The 24,231-nt window shown below is 36.3% G+C and overlaps 1 protein-coding gene across 1 annotated transcript; it reads right to left on the bottom strand.

The window, feature by feature from the left end:
- Positions 1–832: 832 nt before the first annotated feature.
- wdr1 (WD repeat domain 1) lies at positions 833–17,659 on the bottom strand. The gene is made up of 15 exons (XM_088628557.1): positions 17,500–17,659; positions 16,426–16,547; positions 15,983–16,073; positions 14,752–14,899; positions 12,635–12,815; positions 10,694–10,771; positions 9,802–9,882; positions 8,161–8,394; positions 5,364–5,456; positions 4,900–5,051; positions 4,152–4,239; positions 3,820–3,930; positions 3,410–3,583; positions 2,351–2,495; positions 833–1,346 (listed from the first exon to the last, which is right to left on the bottom strand). The coding sequence occupies exons 1-15, from the start codon at positions 17,513–17,515 to the stop codon at positions 1,240–1,242; spliced, it is 1,821 nt and encodes a 606-aa protein (XP_088484683.1). The 5' UTR covers positions 17,516–17,659; the 3' UTR covers positions 833–1,239.
- Between the last annotated feature and the right edge of the window lie 6,572 nt (positions 17,660–24,231).

Here is a 24,231-nt window from a genome sequence, read left to right as displayed (position 1 = left end):
AGTCTTTTCCAACTGAGAAATACAGAATATAGGGAGCATCATCAATGTGCTGAAAAAGCACATTTGCAGAATGATACGCTGCTGCTATGAAGTGATGCATCTGATCAGTAACGATGTTCAGATATCCCGTGGCACTGAAACATCGCTCTATTCATATCAAGAGACGCACTGTGTTGCCTGAAAACAGAGCCCACACCGTTACACCGCCACCACTAGCCAGCCTTGCTGACCTCCAGCAGGATTTGTGTTTTTTGCCACATCCTGGTCCTTAAATTAGCGTGAAACAGCAGGGACCGGGATTTATCAGACCAGGCAATGTTTTTCCAATCCTCCAGTGTTTGCGTTTCTTGGCCCACTGCAACAATACCTTCTTGTTTTTTCCCCCCACTGTCAGGAGTGCAACTTGTTGGAGTTGTTGGCTTCCAAACCTTATCCATGGCATGGTAAAGTTTAAATGTCATTAGAACTGTTTTTGTGTTAGGTAGCTATAAATAAGGCACAAATGTAATTGTATAGGAATAACAGATATGCTGGAGATGATATGCAGACCATGTGGTCTAAAGAACACTGGTTTACACATTAAACATTAATTTTATGTATGTTTTTTAAATCAGGTTTTCCAAAACAAACCTAAATTATAAATGTTAACAAAAATATTCTGGTTTAATATACTGCATGCCTTTGTGTGATCTCTGACATAGACCAGATTTGTGTGAATGTATAAAAATGTATTTTATTAGCCAATAACACCAACAGCGGCAAAAATGTGTTAAAAAGTGAGATACAGGAGAAGATTAATCCACAATACAGGCTCTGCAATGTATAGACAGTATTTTGATCATATACTTTTAATCTGCTTATTTCCTTTCAAAATTACGATTCTCAATGTTACAGAAATGTTCTGTAGTCACACAACGAGGCAAAAGTTAATCCCATTCCATACAATGTTAACAAACATCTCTGCTAGAACAGAAGTGAACAGACTGATCGTCAATTGAACTGAGATACGGCTGTTGCCTCTGGAATGTTGAGCAAAGAAGTTTTAATAGCTCCAGAGATCATGTTAAGTGCTTCTTCGTGCAAATAGTTACCAACTAAAGCTTTAAAAATACAGCATATTTAGATATGAACTCCCTGCCATGATTCAGGGTTATGATATAGAAACCAGCGGTCAATACAGACATAGAGAAGTGCCATCTTCTACAGTAGTTCTAATCCCTGAAGATCTCTGTGCACTCATCAGAATTTGACAGTCCACTGCTTGACGCTGCAGTCATGCGATGTGGTCACAAGGGTGTGCTCATCCAACCATGCCAACCCGCTGACATGATGCAGCCGATGGGCATCTGCAGAGGGAATGAAAAGTTGAGTAGGGCAAGTTTTTGTGTGTTCTTATACGCTGTACGTGAACGTACATGAAATGATGATGCAGATGTAAGCTTGAGAATCGGAAAACAGCAAATCCACACCCATTTCCACACTGAAACCTACATGACTTAAAATTTGCCACCTATGGTATTAGTCAGATACCTCACTGAATGACAACTTGGGTAAGCAAGCATGGAAATCACCCAACATAAATACTTCAACACCACATCTTTGTTGGTTTTCGGCAATCCTCGAATTGGATGATTTCTTTACCTCTGAGATTTGTATTTGAAGACTATTTAAAATGAGAAAACGTTTTATTGATAAATCTGTTGAAATATTGTTCACCACCAAATAAATTCTGCCATTAAATACATAGGAAGGCAAGCAATAAAATAATTAAACAAGCATGTAAAAATCACTGTCCATTGCTAGATGGATTTAAACAAGTTTCACCAAATTACAGGTTGTCTGACAACAGTGGATTTTCAGGTGAGATTCTTGCAGGCAAACTCGAGAAAAACCTTTCATATAAATTGTAAATGGACGTAAATTCACGGAACATTTTCCCAGCACTTTAAAGAAAACACAAAAGCCCTAGGCTTGGCGAATATGCAGATATGTCTTTACTATTCATTTGCACAGGTAGGAAACAGATAATCTTAGGGAGACTCACAGAATCACAGCTATTCATCACTAGTTACTACAGCAAGTTATCAGAAATTAATTGAGATGCAGATCTTAGAAGATACCTAAATGTTAGATGGATATTTTGTATGATGTAATAAAATGGTCTTTTTGAAATACTCTACAAACAATGCAATTTAGAGCTTGTAAAATTAAGGCAATGCAGAAGACACAAATAATAAACGATCCTTACAGTATTACTAACAGAAAAAAAAAAACTTGATCAGGTCTATAACTAAAACCCAATGCAGTTCATCAGCATTACAAGGCACAGGTCTGCTATAAACTATTTTACCTGGAATCTTCAGTCTTTTGTCTGCATCATTCACGGTCCAGATGAAGACCATCATGTCCATGCCTCCACTAGCAAAACGCTCATTGTCTGGTGACCAAGCCAAACAGACCACCTTGGCATGGTGCCCATAGAAAGCATTCTTTTCCTGGTGGAAGATGAGAGGAGGGAGGAAAGTAATAGTTTCAAATGGCTTTATATGCTGAAGCTGATGTTTTCCATTAACCTTTTCTATGGAGATAATAATCCCTAATTATCTATTTGTAACAAACCTAAAATGTAAGCATTACAATATAGAAGTCCAATTACCCACAATGCCCAGCTGTTAAAATGAATTTTTAACTACTGGACATTGTAGATCATTAAGGTCAAACAATAATACAAAATCAGAAAGTAGCTTATGAACTGTAAAGTATGTCATTGTGTCATCATAAGTTTTAAAAATAATGCAATATTTTTTTTCACCAATATTCAGTCCCCCCCTTCCATAACAACATGTAACATTTCATAACAGATTAAATGGAGATTTGTAAGTATTATGAACACTCAAGTTTTTTCTTTTCTTGAAAAAAAATGAAAACTGTTCTAAAAGGGAGCAACTTTAATTTTTTAAAAAACATGTTTTAAAATAACTTGTAAAATATATTAACTGGGATTAATTGTTCATTGTTCCAACACTCCTCCTATTTTTGCTTTGCAAAATATTGAAGGGCCTGTCTTGAAGATTTTATGTCACGATTATACAGTAGTTGTAAAAGCAATGTATGTTTTTAAGATACATAAAATTTGCACATCCTGTTTTAAATAATTGTCATCTTGCATATCCCTAGAATAAACATGTATAGTTTTATGCACATCCATGTTCTTGAACATGCTACAAACACAATGGAATGTAAACAACTTCCACCAATCATATCGTTCCCACATAATAAACAATAGTGCCACTGTATCGCAAAATATGCGGAAAGTATACATGAGCTATGTCTAGTTACTTGCTGGTCAGCACATTTAAAATGCGTATATCAGGAGAACAATTCTTACTAAAAATATACAAAAACATACCGCATATCCATCCGCCACAGTGAAAACTGTAATAACTTTCTGTGCATCAGAAACAGCAAGGAAGGCACCATCATTGGAGTAGGCCATGTCAGTCACTGGCCCCTTAGCTTCTATGACCTTGCCATCTTCCTTTAGAGTGTTTCCTTGAATGGAATAGAAGTGTACTTTTCCATCCTATAAGTTAATATCAGACAGCAGTATAAAAATTAAAGTAGACAAAGAAACAAGCCATTTTTGTACACTGTAAATGTTAGTAATCAAATATCTTTCATGAAAAATAACATAAGGTTGTTAACTTAGTAACACAGTAAAATGCAGTAGTCATTGAAAAGGCCAGGAATCAGGTTTGACAATTCAGTCTTCATTACCCTAATTACAACTCATCAAATGCACAGTAAATTGAAACTCACAGCTCCTCCTATAGCCACTGTGGTACCTCCTGGATGAATAGCACCAGCTTCAGGCTCATAACCAAGGTTGTCCATAGTAAAACATTTCTTCTTGTCCTTTATCAAAACAAGCTAAGACATAAAAAAAACAAACAAACAAACAAACAAACAAACAAACAAACAAACAAACATTCAATAATATTAACGGCCCAAAAATGTAAAGTTGTCAAAGCTGTAAATGCAAGACATTGAGCTACTATTCTACCTAAATATTGCTATAAACCAACTTTACACTAAGAAAATAGAATCAGTGAAACAATCCAACTGGATGCAAATGTAAAGGTTTCTTTTACCTGTCCAATACAAACAGCCAAAGCATATCCTCCTGGTCCAACAGACACACACTTGGGCTGAACGTCCATCTTTACAATGTCAGATGCACTAAAAGTAACATAAGCAAACTGAATACATTTAAGATCACTATTTTGTAACCACAGTGTTACTATTTCTGAAGTAAAAATTTTAGGATTCCAACTATAAAGAGATCGTGGTATTTCAAAGTTTAATTTCAAACAAGCAGCTTTACTCAACATATTAATCTGAACTACAATACAAGACAAAAGCCCCTAAATTTAGGCTTCCTCAGGGAAATGCCATTGCACTGTAGCTGGAACGTTTTTTAGAATACCTGTATCTTGTGGACTTAATCTGGGCTTCTGCCCTGGAGGGACTCGTATCAAATATCAAAATATATTCGACTACAGAATCAAGGAAGACAACATTGGCCTGATTATGTCTTCCAAAGAGCCAGATGTGAATAATGTGCCGGTATTAAAATAAATCTTGCCCACATTCAAGGTATACACTTTTCAAATATTTATTTTGCATGAATGAAAAAAACATCCTTGAAAAAATGTTTTATGCATTTATCTAATAAAACAAACTGGAACGTCGAATAAAAGTTTGACAACCTAATAACATCAAAATATTAAACATGGGCACATTCGGTACAGATGCAGAGATACTAGTCCTGTTTCCTGTAGATGTTGTACAACAATGAATATCATAACCTATGCTTAAAGATACACAAGATTCACTAACCTGTATTCTTTCTTGGTCACACTGGTAAAACGTACAGTATCATCCATGCTACAGGTGACTAAGTGGTTTGACTCATCTACAGCCATCTTGGAAACAAGGTTGCTGTGACCCTTTCCAGAAAAGTCATCATTCTCTCCAGTTTCTGCATCCCAGTAATGTGAGAGATCCAAGTTAAGGGGTACACACCCATGTCCGTGATTTAATACATACGACACAATCAACTACAAAACACATGAATGCAACCCGTAAAATTAAAGTAGTGACTCATGAAAGCATTACTGCATTTCATCTTTTTGTTACAATCCTCAATCTAAAAAGGAAATGACAGCATTTTCAACATAAATATATTCAGTACACATTGGTTGCTAGTGCTGAAGGCCATTGCCCCAGGTAACATGCCTAACATTTGAGGTTCTCTCTGCTACTATAGGAAAAAAAACAAATTTAAAATGCAGGTATTAAAGGATATTAATATGGCCATCATGACTTCCAGAGTAGATGTAGGATCTTCCATTGTTCTTGTGAATGGTCAAAGATTGAATTGATTTACTGTGACCCTATTAACAAACAAAAAAACAATTGTAGTAAATTAAGTTGAAAATAACAGATAAATGTTCTGTGCTGATCACAAGCTCTGTTCATTTTCACTTATTCTCTCTCATTTGTAAAGTTCAATAGGTAGAAAATCACCTTGTCACAAGTAAAAATTTGATTTGGTACAATCCTCAAGAATTATTCACAACATTTTTATGTGCAGGACCTCCATGTTAAATCAAATTCCAAGTGACTTTCATTTACAGTATTTGAAATTCAACTAATATACAGTACAGTTCACAGACTAACCTGACTTCTAATTAAATTAGCCTTATTGAAGATGAACACCCTAATGTGCTTGTAGTTAAAGAAAAAGTGCACAAGACTTCCTTAAAATTTGCATCTGTGGTCATTTAATAGAACACTGAAAGAAACCAAAGTACAAAGTTTCAATATTTCTGTTAACTGCAGTCCTAATTTCTCAGACTGATTATTAAATTTTGGTAACAAAATTATTTCACTGATGGAAACACAAACTTTTACCAATTCTAAATGAAGCAGAAAATTGTGAACTTTGTGAAAGTACTGTATAGTCCCCATGTTGTTGCAAACCCCTGGTCTCGCCACGGGCAAGAGCGAGTTTGTGCTAACTGTGACATGAAATGGCCCTTCCTGCTCACTAGTCGCTGTAATGACTAATGTAATGCGATGTACAAGGAAATAAGTACAGATTGGGCAGCAGACACCACAGAAATGTTCCAACATGATCTGTATGCAGAGGTAACAAGTAATACTTGTCACAACCATCTCAAAATCGAGAGCAATATTTCTCTGGATTAAAAGAGAAATATTCACAAGCCTGCTTGTTTTCAACGTTATAGCGCCTCTGCATCTCACTGGAAGTCTTGTTGCCCTGTTTTGAATCACAAAATATGGCACTGTTCATACCTGGAAATTTAAACTATTTTATTATGTAAATTGGAGGTTTTACATGTTACTGTGTACATTTTACTTTCATTGTGGTTTGAAATGCACTCAATGTGGATTCTTTCTAACACCGAAATATAAAAATAGAATTGCCGTTCCCCTTAAAATTAAATTTAAATTCAACTGAATAATCTTTGAAATAAATATTGGTGATATTTAACAAGTGTTTTATTACAAAACCTTGAAAAGGCAACCATATATAAGATGTATGCTAGAGAGCAACAAAACTGACTGAATTTAAGAGAAGAAAGACATACAACTGGCCATGCCATAACATGCAAATTTCCACCCACTGAACAAATTTCCAGTTATCATTGTTTAAACAAGATTGAAAGAATTGCTTAGACATGATTTTAAAAGCTTTCACTTGATCAAATGCCTGACATTTTAATTAGGAACTACAGACACAAGATAGTTATATTTTTAGTACTTTAAATACTTGAATGAGATACATAAAATGTGTTGAACTCATAACTAGTTATTTTTCCTTCGAAAATCAAAAAAACATTAGGCAAGGGCTTCGAATCTCATCAATTCCAAAACACCTACACAGCTTTTTCCAAAACAGATCCAAATGCCTTTTCAGCAGCTGATGTATATCAATTTTCTGCAGTAGTTTCAGTCATTCATCCATCCCTTTTTGTTGGCATTGAACACTATTTTCAATTTCCGCTTGTATTTTTGTTACGATTGGATTAATTGCATTTTTGCTTTGAGGTCATTTTTTTTTTAAACAACAGAAAGGAAAATTAGTTTTTTCTAGAAAAATACTAATACCCTTAACAAAACAGAGTGGTACACAGGTTCAGCATCACCCAGGCTAGAAGGCCACAAATATGCATGAAAGCATACAAAAAGTACACAAGAATCCATATTAAAATAGACCCCAAGATCATTTTCCAGCTAGCAGCGGTGACGGTATGTAATCCCATAGCTTTCAAGTCTCATACATTGTGAGCCAATTGCATGGATTCAAGCCTTGGTCTGAAAATCTAGTGTATTTACATCAAGTCTAGTTTGATTTAAAAAATGAAGTAATGAAGGTAAAATTATGAAACTGTAAAGACTTGCAGTTCCTTTAACCAATGTGTTCTCATACATTAATAAAAGAAACCATTAATACATATAGTATCCAATCACAATATTCCACAGAAAATATATTTTGTACAGGCTTCTACACAGACCTGGAACAAGCAGTTAATCAAAGGACAGGATAAAAAAGAAGTTGCTGCATCACCTTTCATTAAAAAGGCTGGCTACCATAGTGTACATAGTATAGAATCAGCAAATCTCCAAATTTTAAGATATGAACTATAAAAATGTTATTAAACCAAAGTTTGTTAATTAAAACTCCAAGTATGTAGTCAGAGTTCCATAAATGACATGAAAACAGAAAGGAACAAATTCCTACATCAGCTGCAGCTTTCAACTTAAAAGAGTACTGATTTTAAATGGAAAATGCAATAACAGTGCACTGAACCCATCGATTTCATATTAAACTAAATTAGGAAACTGCATATTTATAGTTTTTATTAATTTATTTGAATGAAAAAAAGGATCCTCCCTCCCTCCCCCCCCATGTTCCAGTGAGCTGCATTCATCATTAAACCATTTACTGTTCATATTACAGACCACAAAGACATATTATATGCAGTGTTTGCTCCATAAAGAACCAAAGTACTCACTGTCACTAACCCAGTTATGTCTGAATTCCTCACGTTTTTCAAAACCATATCCTACCTTAATCGTTCGCAGTGGCCTGTTGGGATTATTTTTGTCCAGGTAGTTGATGTATCCGGACAGAGAAATGCTCAACAGGTGATCTTTTTGCCACAGACAGCCTAATTGCTGGTCCATAATGTCTGATCCCATATTGAAGGTAGTAACCACAGAGTTACTACCAACATCCCAGATCTTTACGGTCTTATCTCCAGAGGCAGAAAGCAGCTGAGTGCTGTCTGGGCTCCAGGAAACCTGAAATAGTATACAAGAAGTTACATATTTAAATTTGCAAGGTCTTTCTTACAGAATCTGGCTTATTGTGTTCATCTTTACCCATTCCAAGTAATAAAGACTGAATACTACTAAAACTCTTGGCTTAACTAATGAATTTATCTCAATCAGGCTTCATCAGAGCAGGATTGTTGACATGTGTGGTATAGATTTATAATGAACAGTAAAAAAATTATCAAGTTCTTTCACCATTACAGTAAGCCTTCAATTCACAGCAAAATTCTTAGATCCTCATGCTGGTAAACATAAGAAAAACGACAAGGATGTAGATGTATGAAATCTGAAACTGGACAGACTAAGACCCACCTAAATCTGCAGAAAATAAAGGCCTTTGTACTCTGGAATTAAAAACCAAGGAAGAACACAATTTAACATGTTAAAGTAAAGAGTCCCTAAAGTAACAGTTATGGGAATGTAGAAGTCGATCTTAGAATCTCTGAAGGATGTTTACAAGACCTCAGAAAGACTTTTCCAATTATAAATGAGATCTGCTCTCTAATGTTCAATATTTCATTGGGATGCAAGTCTTGTATAAGGCTGGGGACACCGAGTCCATCAGTACATTTTAGATGTATTTAAAATTATCTTTCATTTGTCCAGTTGGAGGGATTTAACATCTAATCAATTACGTTGTACTGACAGTTTCAAGTTAACATTGCAAGATATGTCAAGTAATAGACAATCGGATGTACTGAGCATTACAATCTATTTGTTAAAACCAATATCAGTTATAACAAAACTGTTGGGCAGCATATGCAACAGCCTGTGATACCTTAAATTCTCATTACTTTTAATTATATTCTACATGTCCTTAATATGACATAGTAAGAAATGTTCAGCTATAACTCAAATACAGCACTATACATTACTTCAGAGTCAAAGAGTTAAAATTGTTTGTGCACATACTTTGCAAAATATCTGCAACTGAATTTACATGGACAAAAACACAATATGCAAGAAAGGTGCCCAGTAAATGAAATCCTCAGAAACACTGCATTAGGTCTATGTGCTGCACCCGCTTAGAAAGAAAACAAAAATATTTCAAAAAGTGACATGAATAGAATAGTCATCATTATGTCCTGTCTGTTCAAGAAATTCTGAACAGTGTATGAGGAATCATGAACACACAATTTAATCTTGCATTATGTTTTTGAACACCCCAAAAATTCCCAAAGCTGTAAAACTCTAAATGAAAAGTGTGGATGAATGGACTCTCAAAAGAGGAAATCCTTTTATGTGAAACTGTATAACATTTCTGCGGAAACAAAGATGACGCAGGAAAGTTACAAAAAAATAAAGCAATTGGGGATCTGTTAATGAATGAAATCAAAACCTCAACATAAAATTAAAACAATTTCCAACACTCACAGCATATATTCCACCATCGTGGGCTTTGCCACCACCAAGTGCTGCAAGCTTCTCTCCTGTTTTTCCATCATAGAGGAAGATCTAATTGAACATTGAAAAAAATAAGTTTTTAAAAGTTCCAAAACTACTTAACTTTCCCACCGTTTCTTTGCATTACATGTGCATATAATAAGGGTCTCTGCCCTAGGTCCTAAGATGGGCGCAAGGTCCTCCAATTAATTAAATCAATCAATCAATCAATCATTATCTGTGCTTATAAAAATAAAATCATCTTTAGCCACCAGTTGAAGACAACCATAAAATGAAATCAAACCCTCTCAATGGTAAGGTTTTGGGACTACAAATTTAGGTAATTTCTTACTATGATTTATTAACATGTTGTAATCATGTTAAGGCATCTCTGTATTAACTAAAAAGAAATGTTAATGTAGGCAAATTAAAGTCATGTTGATCTGTGCACAGAGCCCAGAAATCCACTGGTAAGTACTCACTATACACTAAAATCTGAGCAAATTAGTGCATTATAACAAATAACTCTGCAGAGAAATGAAAAAATAAGAGCAATATTATATACAATATGAAACAAAAACTGGGGGGAAAAAAGGCTACAAGTGAGTCCTATAATTCAGTCATACTGCCTTTGATATATGGTAGAACAAGGAATAACAATTGCCAAAATACTCAGCACTCTTGAATATTAACCATGGTTCAACTGTGTATTAAACATCACACATAAAGCCAATTTGTTAAGATAAATTCTTAATCTATTTCAAGAACAGGTGTAGTTATTGTCCTTATGTACTAGGGTTTATCTAGTATCTTACAAAATGCTTCAACTTAGAAGGAGAAGTATTTTAAGTTAACGATGACAAAAGCGTCAATTGGTACCGACCTGGCCATCTGCACCAGCTGAAGCACACCGGTTTCCATCAGGAGAAAATCGTACACAATTAACAAATCGGCTATGGTCCTAGGAGAAGAAACAGAAGTTCCTCGAATAGGGTTTTTTATAAGCAAGCAAAGTAAATAACAAAAAGTACCTTAGTTTTCATTTCACAGAGAACACTGTACTAAAACTCCAGGTTTACTATTGCATTAAAAACTATTTTCCCCCTTTTGTCAGAATCATTTTATGTGTAATTCCACCCATTATCTTTAAAATTATTAATTCTAAGGAGGGCCGCGGCAGGTTGGGGCCTAATCCACCAGACGGTACAAAACAGAAATAAACCTTAGGATACTAATTACATCACCATGCAAGCACAGAAGAATGATTTAAATACATCAGTTAATCTAGCCATGCCTTTAGGCAAGAGAAAACGACAGCACCCAGAGAACACCTACTCGAACGCAGGAAGAACATACAAATTCCACACATTTGTGGCACAAGGTCAAATGTCCCCCAGGCTATCCAAGAGGTGTGAAGCAGCAGCACTAACCTCCATGTGACCATATGCTTAGAAAAATATTGTATTTCAATGTCAATCATCAAATAGTATGAATTGATGAATAAATGATGGTACTGTATATGTGAAACGTTTCAACATGAAGAAATACCTCAAATATCTTTCTTGTGGTATAAATGAGGATTTGGCATTATGAATCTTGCTGAGAAAACCTATTGTATTTGCAAGCTATATTTCAATATTGAAAAAGTTAAATAGGAAATATGCTTAAAAACTAACTTTAAGTACCGTGTATTGTGCTATTTCCAGTTCATATTTCACGGCTTTGCACAAGCCTAGTAGTTTTTTGGTAATAGTCAAAAGCCCTTTTTGATAGTCATTAAGAGGCTAAAAACTCGATCCAAGAAATTATTACACGAATAGTCAAAAGGAATGTACAAAGATCAATAAAGGAACAAAATAGTTGCATGTCAGTGTTGGAAAAATAAATCACCAGCTTCAAACATCAAAAAACTAAAAGATCTGTAGTTCCCAAGATTCCTTGTATATTTTTAAAATGAGTAAAATGTCAGTTTCATGCATGTACTGCATTTTGTTTGTGGATTAACCACTCAGTATGCTCGTGAGATTCTTCATGGTGGAAATCTGGCCTTTGGTGTGGAAATCACCTAGTATTGCCAGAAGCAACAGCTTAGACATTTACAATAATTAGAATCCATACTAGACTGCATTGGGTTTCTTTCTTTAATTTCACATGGTAAAATCTATTATTTGACATTCAAGTAAATTTTTAAATCAAGTTTACAGTTATGAACCTGCTTAGTAAAAAATATAAAACCCTTCTTTTCCCCAGGTCTTTACTATGGGCAAACACAGTATGTCAAGGAAAACCAGATTAAGGAATACAGTCTTCATATAGCCTTTTCACATTAAAAATATCAGAAATGACAGCACTGAAAAAGTACAATATAGTTGTGTGGTTAAAAATATGCAAGTGAACTAAACAAAAATCTTTAGTTATTCCTAAGTGCAAAAAATACCACCCTGAGATGCCCATTACCTTATATCTGTAATAAAAGCTGTAGCACCACTTGGGAGATTTTATGACTATTACTGTGCTGTATTTTGGTTTCTTGTAACGGTTGGATGTCAGCCTACAGCTGATTAAATAAAACTGAAGCTGAAACTTTTTCAGGGATTTAGGCCTTTGCTGCACTCAGCTAAAGACTCTTGTGGGATGACGTGGCTAGGTTCCCAGTAGATACATTTGGTACAAGCCATTTCCCCACTAGGGATGACTGCATTCCCTATGGAAAAGGGAACTCTGTTTGTGCCTAGTAAGCTTACCATCAAGAAATGTTCAAGAATTTATGCGTTGCAGAAAGAATGAAAATCAAATACAGCACAAGAGAACTCTTGACACTTACTGCCATTGTAAACTTGAATTTAAAAGGTGGCCCCTCGAAGAACGCAGCACAGTTGTCATCACTTCCAGTAACAAGCCGATAGGGTCTTGTCTGCTTTATATCCACGCTGTTGATGATCTTGTTATGACCAGTGATCTCCCCAACAGATGAACCCGTATCCCACAAAATAACTGCTCCAAATCTATCACAGGAAATTTAGAAAATGCTGCATGTTATGTTAGGTTAATTACTTCACTGAGCCACAGAGTGAAAGAAAAATGAATGACTCGATGTTTTTTTTTGCCAATTGAAATCTAAAGAGAACAAACCAGCTGCTAGACAACTACAAAATGTTTTTTCTATAATGGTATTGACAATGCAATTAACATTTGCATACATTTAACAAATTAAATGATTAAGGATTTGCCTACAGTATAAAAAGCAGACATGCAGGGACAGGGACAGAAAGAAAAGGAGAAGAGGGGAAAAAAAGAAAGGAGAGAACAGGAAGCTGAGCTATGGGAGAGCTTCTTTTTCTATCCAGTCTGGGAATTAGATTCCGTCTAGGTAATGCAAGTACTACAATGAGTATCAGACTCTGAACATTATTATAAGAGAGCTTGCAGTCTGATTTCAGGAAATTCATGCTTTTAAAACATCACTCCTAGTTTAGTGAAGCATTGATAGCACAGAGTAAATGATTCCAATTTACTCCAGGACATATGTTTTACAGAGGGAAATTTACTCCTGAGTAGAATCCAATTTTATTAGAATGCATTTCCCTCTTTGACCTGCAAACATTATAAGGGAAGAATTCTGGAATTTTGTAGATCTGACCTAGGACCCTGATAACCATTACACAGATTTCTACATAGTGTAACTGTTGGAAAATTGTAATACCTATGCTTAACGAATATTTGCCAAGGTGGAACCTGATTAATACTCTTATTATAAGAGCTGTGCAAGAGAATAAAAGGACACATGTTCCTCATAAAGCTGAGCTCAGGATGACTTGGTTCTTAAAATACTTCAGCTAACAGATCTTTACTTTAATTCTATAAAATTGTGTTATGACTGGTAAAGTTAGCATTTCACAGATATTAATCAAATTAAAATGAAAAAGCATCATGATTGAACTCTGAACTTTAGCAGGTGAAAATATTCACCTTTACCTTCATAAAAAGTGGGTGGCAGAATATGATTTTAACACACTCCCTTTCCATTACAATACGATATCACTGTCCATGGAATGCAAACAAGAGCAGTGGAGGGGGGTCTCAAAAAGCAATAATTTTAAGAGGAACAAGTAATAGGTTTATTCCATGCTGTAAAGAGAAGAAAGAAAACACGTTTCGGCCGTGGAGCCTTCATCAGGTAAAGATCTTCCTTCTTCCCTTTGCCTCACACCTGAAGAAGGCTCAATGGCTGAAACGCGTTTCTCCATTGCAATGTGGAATTATCTTGTTGCATAAAAGTTCACTCAGTGAAGCTCTGTTGTAAGAGGCTGCTGTATCTTTAGACTGTTAAAGATAGGACTGGCCAAAGGAAGTCTATTATTACTTCCCTTACCTATTAGATATTTTAAGTGACTTCTGACCATTTAAGATTAATGTATTAAAAAAGGGTGCATTAGTTTATTTTTTTCTAGAGCTTTTTAAAATATTTCCAAGGCAACACCAGATTATTTGGAGCTATATGAAACATAACACTTAGCAAACCTATATGAAACTTAAGATAAAAAAAAACTGCATTTCAATTTTTATGTGTTTAGGAACAGGGACTCACATGCAACTGTGGATGACTTGGTTCTTAAACATTTCAGCAAGCTGATATGAATCTTTACTTCAGTTCACATGTGTTATGATAGGTAAAGTTTGCATTTCACAGATATTAAGCAAATTAAAATTAAACAGCATCCTGATTGAATTTTCAATGTAAAACAATTCTCTAAATAAAGAACTCTAATGAAAAAAAATGAATGTTATTTTTTTCTATATATTTCTGTACATGTATTTCAAACTTGATTCCTTATGGCTAATGAAACAATTTCTCATCTGTTGCTAATTATAAAATACATTATTCTGTCAATAAACAAATACACTCACGGGAAGTTATTCTGTAAGCAGTAAAATACTTACTTTTCCCGTCCTTCTCCAACAATAGCTAATCTCTTGCTATCTTCAGTCCAAGCAATGTCTTTAATCTTTCCTGAAAAGGGCTGATACTCATACTTCAGAATGTGTTCCTTCTGAGTGGTATCCCAGATCCGAACCTTCCCCGAGATATCTAAGTTGGATGAGTTAAAAAAAAAAGCTTTACAAAAATCTTTGCCAGGGGAAGAGCTGTCAATGTGACAGATCCTTCTTTTTATTTCTAACAAAAAAGTGTCATAAAATCTGAACTAAAGCCTATACTCCCACCTCTCAGTCAGTTTCTCTCCATTATGCTTCATATTAATGAAGATAAGACAGTACTGTAATTTCTATAACAGTCATACAATGTGCATTCACTGACATATTTAGGAAACCCAAGGCAGATGCTGTATGGAAATTCAAAATCATTTTTAACAATGAGGTGTTGAGAAATAGTTTTAAAATCATGTTTCTTTTCAAGAACATTGCTTCATTTTATTTTTCTGTACATCAAAGAAGTATGCATATTCAAAATACCCCCCCAAATACTAATAGGGATTTTACAAATAATTAGTAAAAATGTTGGATTAACTTTGTAAACAGCATTAATGACAAATGCTTTAAAACCAGAGAATATCTTCAACTTTTAGCAAGTGCACCATGAGTCTATAAAGTTAAATTTAAGATGAAGCAATTTAATTTTTTGGCGAGAGCAAAATTGGGGAACTCAACAACAGACACACTTTGCAAACTGTTTGCAAAAGCACTTCAGCATGTCCTCCATTTATAATAGTTACTTTATCATACAAATTTAACTATGAAGGAAGTAATCCAAGACCAGCTCTGTGTGAAATCACAAAATGGTATTTTACTGCATCATAGCCAAGTAGTCTCCAAGGTTACAACAACTGCATTTTTGGCAAAATACAATAAAACCCGATTCATCATAAAATAAAGTGGTTAAATGTATTTGTATTTAAAATCCACTTTCTTTTTCTAATGTTTACTTTATTTATTTTAATTGATTTAGAAATGTGGTAAACCACACAATTAAATGTCTCCAGTGTTGGACTCCATTATAGCTTTGTATTTTGAAAATAATTTTGCAAACTGATAAAAAGTAGAATGTTTTCATTAGAATGTACACGTAGTATCATAAATGAAAAAAAAAACACTAGGAATATACCAGTAACATACAATTAGAAGACGTTGTAGGATTAATATAGAATAATAATACCTCCAGATGCAATGTAAAATCCACTAGGTGCATATTTTGCAACAGTCACTTGATGAGCATGTTCAGTGTAGATGTCTGCAATAGCAGGATTCTAAAAACAAGAACAGATTTCACTAACCATCAGATAACTACAGAACAGATCAACAATCAAAAACTATGTCCTGATCCTGGCAACCAAACAATATTTACATATTGATAGCTGTAACTTCATGCTCATTAAAAAAGTAATAAGCAGCTTTTATTCAGTTGGGTGCAACAATATCCTAATCAGGTCACTATAATACCACAGATGAACAACCATCCACACAAGAAAAGCCAGCACTGTAATAATGGCTGGAAAAACAGAATAGCAGCTATTCTTGGCCAGGGACGGCCATATGAAAAGTGCATGATATTCTCTCGGTTTATGGAAAAAAGCAGTGATGTACTGCATAAAATCTTACATCAATATTTCTGATGGTGACGCTCTTTCCATTGGTGTAGATGAAGTTTTTTCCCTTAGGATCACCTCCAAGGATCTTTGAAACGCCTCTTTCCACCTGAGGGAGGCTGGCAAACACTTTCTCTGTAAAAATGAACGGGCGATTAAGAGGACTGAGAGGTCAACAATATTCATACAAACAGAACAAATGTGTACGCCGAGTGGCTCAGATAGTAGTACATCCCTATAAAACATAAATGTTTTCAAGAGTAAAAAATAAATACGTGGAATTGTGTGAACCCCCAACAAACCCCACCACGTTACCAAGAAACCTATATAACAACCAAATAATGTTTTTTTTTAAATAAATACTCTAAAAACATTGCATATTTACAAACGACGAACCTGGGGTACAAATCTTTAACCAAAGACACACAACTAACTAGGTTATTTTGCAGTTAATGACAATTTAATGCATTCAATGACGAATTTTAATTTTTATTTCGCAATGGTTTAGAATTCTTTACTGCCGGTTAGTAAAATAGGACACATTCCCTTGATACACAACGTAAGGAATGAAAATTCGACTTATTTATAATTTGTTTCTTATTGCTGTTCCGTCAAGTATTAAAAATATTACCACGTCGAAACCTTCTCGACGCGCATCTTGATGCGTGTCATAATGCTTTATACATTTCCGCATTGACTAGAAAGAGCTGGCTTTCAGTCGGCTTTGAAACTAACAGGTTTGCGATAGGGATCCGAAACGATCTCCACATGAGAAAATAAAAATCAAACCACGGAAAAGACTCAATAGTTGTATCTATACTGAGACAATTTGTACAAAAACAACCCAGTGAAATATAAGCTTTGAAAACCTGCAACCTAAAAACGACACCTAGAGTAAGAATGAGGCAGCAATGGGCGAGGTTCTGTCTCCCATTTCTGTTTCTTGCATATACCGACCGTACTGTACTACAGTCTATAGATGGTGGCTGGGGTACTCAAACTACACAAATATCGAAGGGATCGAGCCTCAAGGAGACGGCAAATCGCATGCATCTGAACAAGAGAAATACAAACAAATGTGACTTACTTAATTCGTATGACATTCTCGCAGACTTTTATAAATTCCACCAAATGAATGAAGAACAAGCCTCCCTGTTCCTTGCGTCCCCGCTACCGGCTGGTCTAGCTTCTCACAAACACGGAAGCCTGCACTCAGATTGACTGTCTTTGCCCATATATAGTAAACTCGACACAGACACCAACAGCTGCTGTTCTCACCAGACCTGCGCTGACTTGCCTACCAAGGAAATGACGTTCAGTGCAATCGCCTTGCTCAGGAAACTCTAAACCTGCTTGAGGAAATACAGGGAAAGTTCTTGCTTTTTACCAATTTTAATGCCAGAGGGGATAAACCAAAATCAAATACATTTTAACAACATTCAAAGATAGATGAGTATTTTGCAATATTAAGCGTGTTTCTATGGTAGGTTACAGAAAAGAGCAGCGAAGATAATCAGAAGCCTCCCCTCCTACTGTACAGTACGTTGTTTGGGTAGCTAGACTGAATATATCGGTGACATCAGAAATGTGTCATCCTTAATTTTGGAAATCTAAAAGCGAATATAGGGCGCCAAAACTAAATTTACCGTGACTGATATGGCTTCTGTTTTTGACAATGTTATTCACCACATATTCTCTGATAAGGGTTGGTTGTCTTTGGAAAACATTCCGCTCCACTAATCTTTGAATTTAAATAGCATTTCTGAAATCCACTTTCCGCTAATGAGATTACTCGTAACATTGCCGAGCACACAAGTATATCTTGCAATAAAGCATCTTTTCCCCCAGAAATAAAATAATTTGTGACTCCTTACTAGTGTAAGAGGTGTGAAAATATACTGAGCTATCATTTAAACCTGTCTCAGATGTTAAGTGTTGGTGCTATCTAGCTCAACCCAATGATGTTAAACGAAACATCGTTTATAGCATTTAAATGATAACCATTTAAAGTTCACTGATTATTCATTGAGCCTAACATATTGTATCGCTCTCATGCAGAATTTTATTAATTAATATATTTTTTTTATTAAACTACATCATTAGAGAACAGGGGAGTGCATATTTTTTGGAACCTGAATCATTCTGGTTTAAGTATTTTAGGCCTAATGTGACTGAAAAATAATCACTGCCGTGTCAGGGACCTGAGTTAGACTCTGGACTGGGTGCCTTCAGTGTTTAAGTGGGTTTCTTCCACTACAGTTTTCCTTCCACCTTCCAAACACATTTCAATCAATTTATTGGTTGCGCTAAACCGCCCTTTCCATAAGGGGCATGAATTTGGCAACTTTCATATTGTAACACATATGGCTGGCATTAGAGGATGGGCGAGCCGGCTTACCAGCGCGGTGACTTCACAGCCCTTCCCTGTGAATAGCAGGGACTGCAGCCGCTGGGCTGACGACTGACTAAGCATAGTCTGCTTAAACGTTCCAAAATAGTTTCCCTTGTCCATAGCAGCCTGTTGTTTCTCTTTAAAATAATTTTTATGGTTTATTTGTTCAAGTATGATTCTTACCAGGCTATTTTTTTCCTCAACAAGCTGAACCGGTAATCTCTGGTTGTTCAGCTGTCTGAAAAATGAATAGGTTAACATTTTGTATGTTTTTGTAATAATGATTAGCAAATTCTATTCATAATGTTACACTGAAATTAATGGGCATAAGAAAAATCTATGCAAAAAGGAAAACAAAACTCATTAATTGTCAGAAAGCTGCTTATTGTTAGTAAAGGGTGATGTGAACCAGGTTCCTGTCTCAGAAACATAAGGCACAAGGTGTGACTACACCCTAAATGGGATACACATTGTGATGCCGCATGGGGATGTGTTTTGAGGTGTGGCATTTCATGTGGTTTGTACCTTTCTTTTTCAAAGCTTCCCCCTGCCCAAGATGGTGGCATGCAGATAATGGGCTATTTGACAGGACACCAGCAATCGCTGGATAAATTTAACACCAAGATGGTAAGGAGATGTTGATGACCAGGAGAAAGGTACAAGGAAAATGCCAGATTGCTACAGCCAGGCCGAATCTATATCCTGGCTGAAGGCTGATTACATTTTCCAGCATGAGGCTGGAAAACAGATTTGTCCTGCTATAGCAACTGTGGCTTATTTTCCAGGCTAGGCTGCCAGGAGAGCTGTATGTTGCTATAGTGAAAGGCTAGCTATAAGCATAGCTCTGACTGAAGGGCAGCTCTACTGCTAGGTTTTCCCAGTATGACCTGTTTATTCTTCCCCAACATTCTGCGGATGCATCTTGCTGGACGCATCCTCTTTTTGTCCACAGGACATGACAACTATAAACAATCTTTAATAAAACAGTATCATAATAATTAATTTATAAAGTACCATTAAAAGAGGCTTCACAAAGTGCTTTACAGAAAAAAAAACATACAAAATAAGAGGAGACAGCAGAATTACATAAGTTACAATAAGGGTTTGGAATACAGTAGGAAAGCAGTTTACTCACAGAACCAGTTAAATAACTAAATAAACGTTTTAAGTCTGGATTTGAAAGAGCTCAGGAAAGATGACTCTCTGATATCTGTAGGTATAGAATCCCAGAGCAGGAGAAGGCCCTGTCACACATAAAATGTAAGCAGGCTTGGGGGACAGACAGGAGACCAGAATTAGATGAACAAAGGTTGCAAGGTGGCAAGTAGGACAATAGTCATACAGAGCCTCATAGGTGAGCATGAGGATTTTGAATTACTTTTTTTATTTTCACATTAATCCTTGTGTGTGGGGTGTGTCTGTGCTTGTGGCCCTGCCTAGAACTTGTGCCCCTATTGCCGGCTGCCCACACAGCATCACAATGCGCACACAAGCACACAGAAACAATTAAGCATCACTAATAAACTTGGCCTGGGAAAAAACATATAACCTGGAGAAAAATCACATGAGCAAAGAGAGAAGGAACAAAATTAAGTTGAAATGAACATTATATTATGAAATATGGTGACAAAATAATATGTTGGCTTAGGAAGGTACAGATAGGGATTTAGTGATGTGGATTTAGGACAATAGGAGATAATATTTGTTATTCAAATGTCTATTCTTACATTCAAACATATTCTTCACCAGCACAAATAACCAGAAATTCATGGTTTTCCCATCAGGGAGTACCCTGTTTCAGAAAACGTTTGTAGTGATCAATAAGGAAAAAAAATGTTATTTAGTATTTTTCCTACTTCCAAATTGCTATTTTTATTCTCTTGTATTAAAAAATCAGAACAGTAATTCATAATTAACACGATGTATGAGGAAATTCATTTTATTTCCATTCGTTTTTTATATTTGGAGTAAGCGTTCATTTTAGTTTCTGAAGGCAGACACCATTTTCAAAATACTGTAGCTTTAAATTACTGTTCATATTCCAATAAGTGTCTAATACATTTAGAAATGACAGTCATGTTCTTGATTGTTTTTCTTGCAAGCTAGAATTAACCATGAATTGCTTGTGTAAAAAATTTCAAAGACATTTGAAATTACAGGTGTCTAACTGAATATATATAGTTACAGTAACAATCTTTGTGGTTTTACAGACAGATATTGTCACAAACACGGACTGAAATCCGTGTCAGATCTTGTAGAAGACCCTATGCGATGCAGTAAGAGCTGGAGAAAACAGGAGGCGTGGTAAAAGGGAACACACAGGGGTTTAATAGTGCACAAAATAATAGTGACAGTCTGTGAGACAGTGTACGGGGAAGACAAAACGGCATCCAAATCCAAATGGGTCCAAGGGCAGGTCAAAGCACAGTCGGAGAGTCCATCAACAAGGAATCCATCCTGGGACGTGACAAAGTTAAAATCCCCGGGAGGGGGGAGCACACAGACAAACGAAACATGGAGGTCCAAGGGTGACGGGGCGAGATCCTCCAGACCCCGGGCTCAGGAAGCGGGAGGTGTCGGGGATGAGGCCTATGCCCTCAGGAGACGGACGTAGGGTTTCCTGGTGCTAGGCGAGCCTCGCGACATCTTACCCTAATGATGAGCCCCGAGGACTGGAAGAGCTGGTCTTTAAATAATAACGCTAACAGGGTACACCTGGAGAGCTTAATAACACGGACAATAATGTGAGCAGTGGAGCGCCCTCTAGGGAGGGATGTCGGGCGTGTCAGATATATTATGCACATTAAATCATATGCAGTATCAAAATTTGGCATTAACATCTGATATGTTTAGAAATGTAGAAATAATGTATAGATGTAGAAATAAGAGATGTTAATACTGTACATGTTTAAATAACATTTATTAAGATAAAAAATACAGTATAGTGGTGTACAAAAGGTGTATAGAATTTAGCTGAAATATATTGAGGCAACAAATACAGTTGTGCAATGGTTAAAATTGCTGCCTCATAGCACTGGGGCCCTTAAGTCACTTCTTGGGATTGAATTTGTGTTATCTGCGTGGAGTTTTTATGTTTGCCCTCTATTTATGGTTTTTTTTTTGCCAGGTACTGCGGTTTTATTCCACTGTCCAAAGACATACCTGGACGCCAATTGGGTTCTGTATAATTGGCCCTGGTGTGAGTGTATGTGCTCCTTGATGGATTGGTGTCCCGTCCAGGGTGTATCCTTCCCTGCACCCACAACTTCCCGTGTTACGTTCCGGCATCCCTTGTGACCCTGTAATAGATAAAGCGGTTAAGAAAATGGACGGATGTACTATCTATCAACAAATACAGTAAAAAATGCAGCCATTTGCAGGTTCAAGATCATCGACCTTTTACTGGCTCAATAGTGTAAACTGTCTTCAGAGGTACACATTTGTTCCGCATTTGGTTGATGGGATATATAGCTTTTCTCTCAGGAGGCCATCTTGTGAATCTGGTCAGCTATCTTTTTGGGGTCTAGATGTATATCAAGTATATACGCAAACTATGGGAAAAATACCCCCCTTCCATAACCCAACCTTGGATGATTTTACACTCCCCCTCCTTGTGTTGTGTCTCATCCCTGGAATGGCGGGAATCAGAAAACAAGCAATGTATATGTGAGAGACCATACACATTTCCCTGTTGTTTGCCAGCACTGTATGTGCAATTTGAAATAAATCTCTGAATACATGGCGACCATCTGGTAATCCAATTGTTCTGATCTTTGTTATTAAGGAGTCACTATAAGGCAGTATGATCTGTGTATAGTTTAAAAAGGATGGGACAACTTTTTTTTTGAAAAGCTGTTATCTCCACAGCTCTTGTTAAATCATGTAAGGGTAAATAGTAGCAAATGCAGGAATGAAGCGCCTATAATACCTGGCTAACCCTAAGAAAACCTTTTTTTTTCTCAGTGTGTGGTGTGGGCCAGTTTTTCATTACTTGAATTTTATTCATTTGTGACATTATATATGACCAATGTTGTAACTCAAATAATTGGCTTCACTGGCTCCTAAAAAAAACATTTCTTAGGATTAGCAAAGAGTCCTGCATTACTTAAGGCTTTGGTTACCAATCTCAAATGACATACTGTATATTGTTCCCATGAGGAGCTGTGCATAACTACAATGTCTAGATATGCTGCTGCAAAATCACAACAGGACTTGAGAATGTGGTCTATTAACCATTGGAAAGGTGTGGAAGCTTCATGTAGTCCTACTGGCTTCAGGGATGTGATAAGAAGGTAATTGTACCTTTTTGTTTCCAGGCTCCGTGATGATATAGTGTTTGAGGTCTCCCAGGGATCTTAGAAAAGACACAAATTCATATACAGTATCTCTTGCTTCTGACTTGGGCTCAGGTTACCCATAGGTATCTGGTCTGGCCCATCCTCTTCCATGGGTTTAGGAGAGAGCACTGTCATCAGAGTATATGTTACTTGCCACTTCTTAAGTAGATTTATATGATAAATATATGATAAATCTGCAACAAGCGTCTTTTAGAATTGACCGAGCAGCTTATTCAATAACAAAATTACGTTATCATAACCCCCAACTTGTAAGGATTGCTACAGGAATAGACCCAAGCAGTTTATATAATTAGATGCCTGTGGATTATTTGTTCTTTGGCACAGCTTTGGTGAAGAGTAATAATTTAGGAATTTAGGAAGTCAGTGCCTGATAATATAAGAGATAAGATAAGATCACTTTATTAGCCATATACAATTTCTTGCATTAGGAATATATCTTTTCACATACCTCAGCTTGCTCATCATGAGAGACAGAGGCAGGGAGAGAGAAGCTTGGGGTCAGTGGGCAGGGTCAGTCATTTATACAGCACCACTAGAGTTAAGGGCCTTCCTCAGAGGCACAACAGAGTAGGATTTCTCTGTTAGCCATGGGGTTTGAACCAGCAACCTTTTAGCCACAGACACAGATCCTTAGCCACAGTGCCACCACTCCACCCCTGTAATATAGCATAGAAGACCAAAAGCTGGGAATGTAGCGGAGGCGGAGGCAGAGTGGGCACTCAGGTGGTGCGAAGTCAAGAGAGGTGAAGAGAGGTGTGAAGTTAAAACCTGCAAATGAATAGAGAGGATTAGAAGGAACCTAGTCTGTCGTTGAGAGAAGGGGGATAGGTGTGATCCTAGTTTCAGGATAATTTTGGTTTCGCATGTCTTTCTGCAATAGGAGTTAAGAAACACTTCTTTGAGAACGCAGACGGAGATATCAGTGTGATAATGGCCATTAGAGGTGAAATGAGAAACTGTGGGCTTGGAGAAATCTTTGATCCTCACAGCCCTAACATGTTCTGTGAAGTGGTCTCCCAGTCTCCTTCCTGTTTCCCCAATGTAGATAGCTGGGCATTTTCTGCAAGAG

Source organism: Lepisosteus platostomus, chromosome 1, assembly GCF_059453375.1.
Source record: "Lepisosteus platostomus isolate fLepPlt1 chromosome 1, fLepPlt1.hap1, whole genome shotgun sequence".
Taxonomy (NCBI): Eukaryota; Metazoa; Chordata; class Actinopteri; order Semionotiformes; family Lepisosteidae; genus Lepisosteus; species Lepisosteus platostomus.
This window is presented reverse-complemented; position numbering and strand designations above follow the sequence as displayed.

What these genes read in the sequence shown, in the direction of transcription:
- wdr1 (XM_088628557.1), bottom strand. An exon ending in ATTTTACATTGCATCTGGAG is followed by an intron (nt 14,900 to 15,982) that starts GTATTATTATTC and finishes CATCCAACTTAG; the next exon opens with ATATCTCGGGGAAGGTTCGG. An exon ending in GGCCACTGCGAACGATTAAG is followed by an intron (nt 5,457 to 8,160) that starts GTAGGATATGGT and finishes GTTTGTTAATAG; the next exon opens with GGTCACAGTAAATCAATTCA.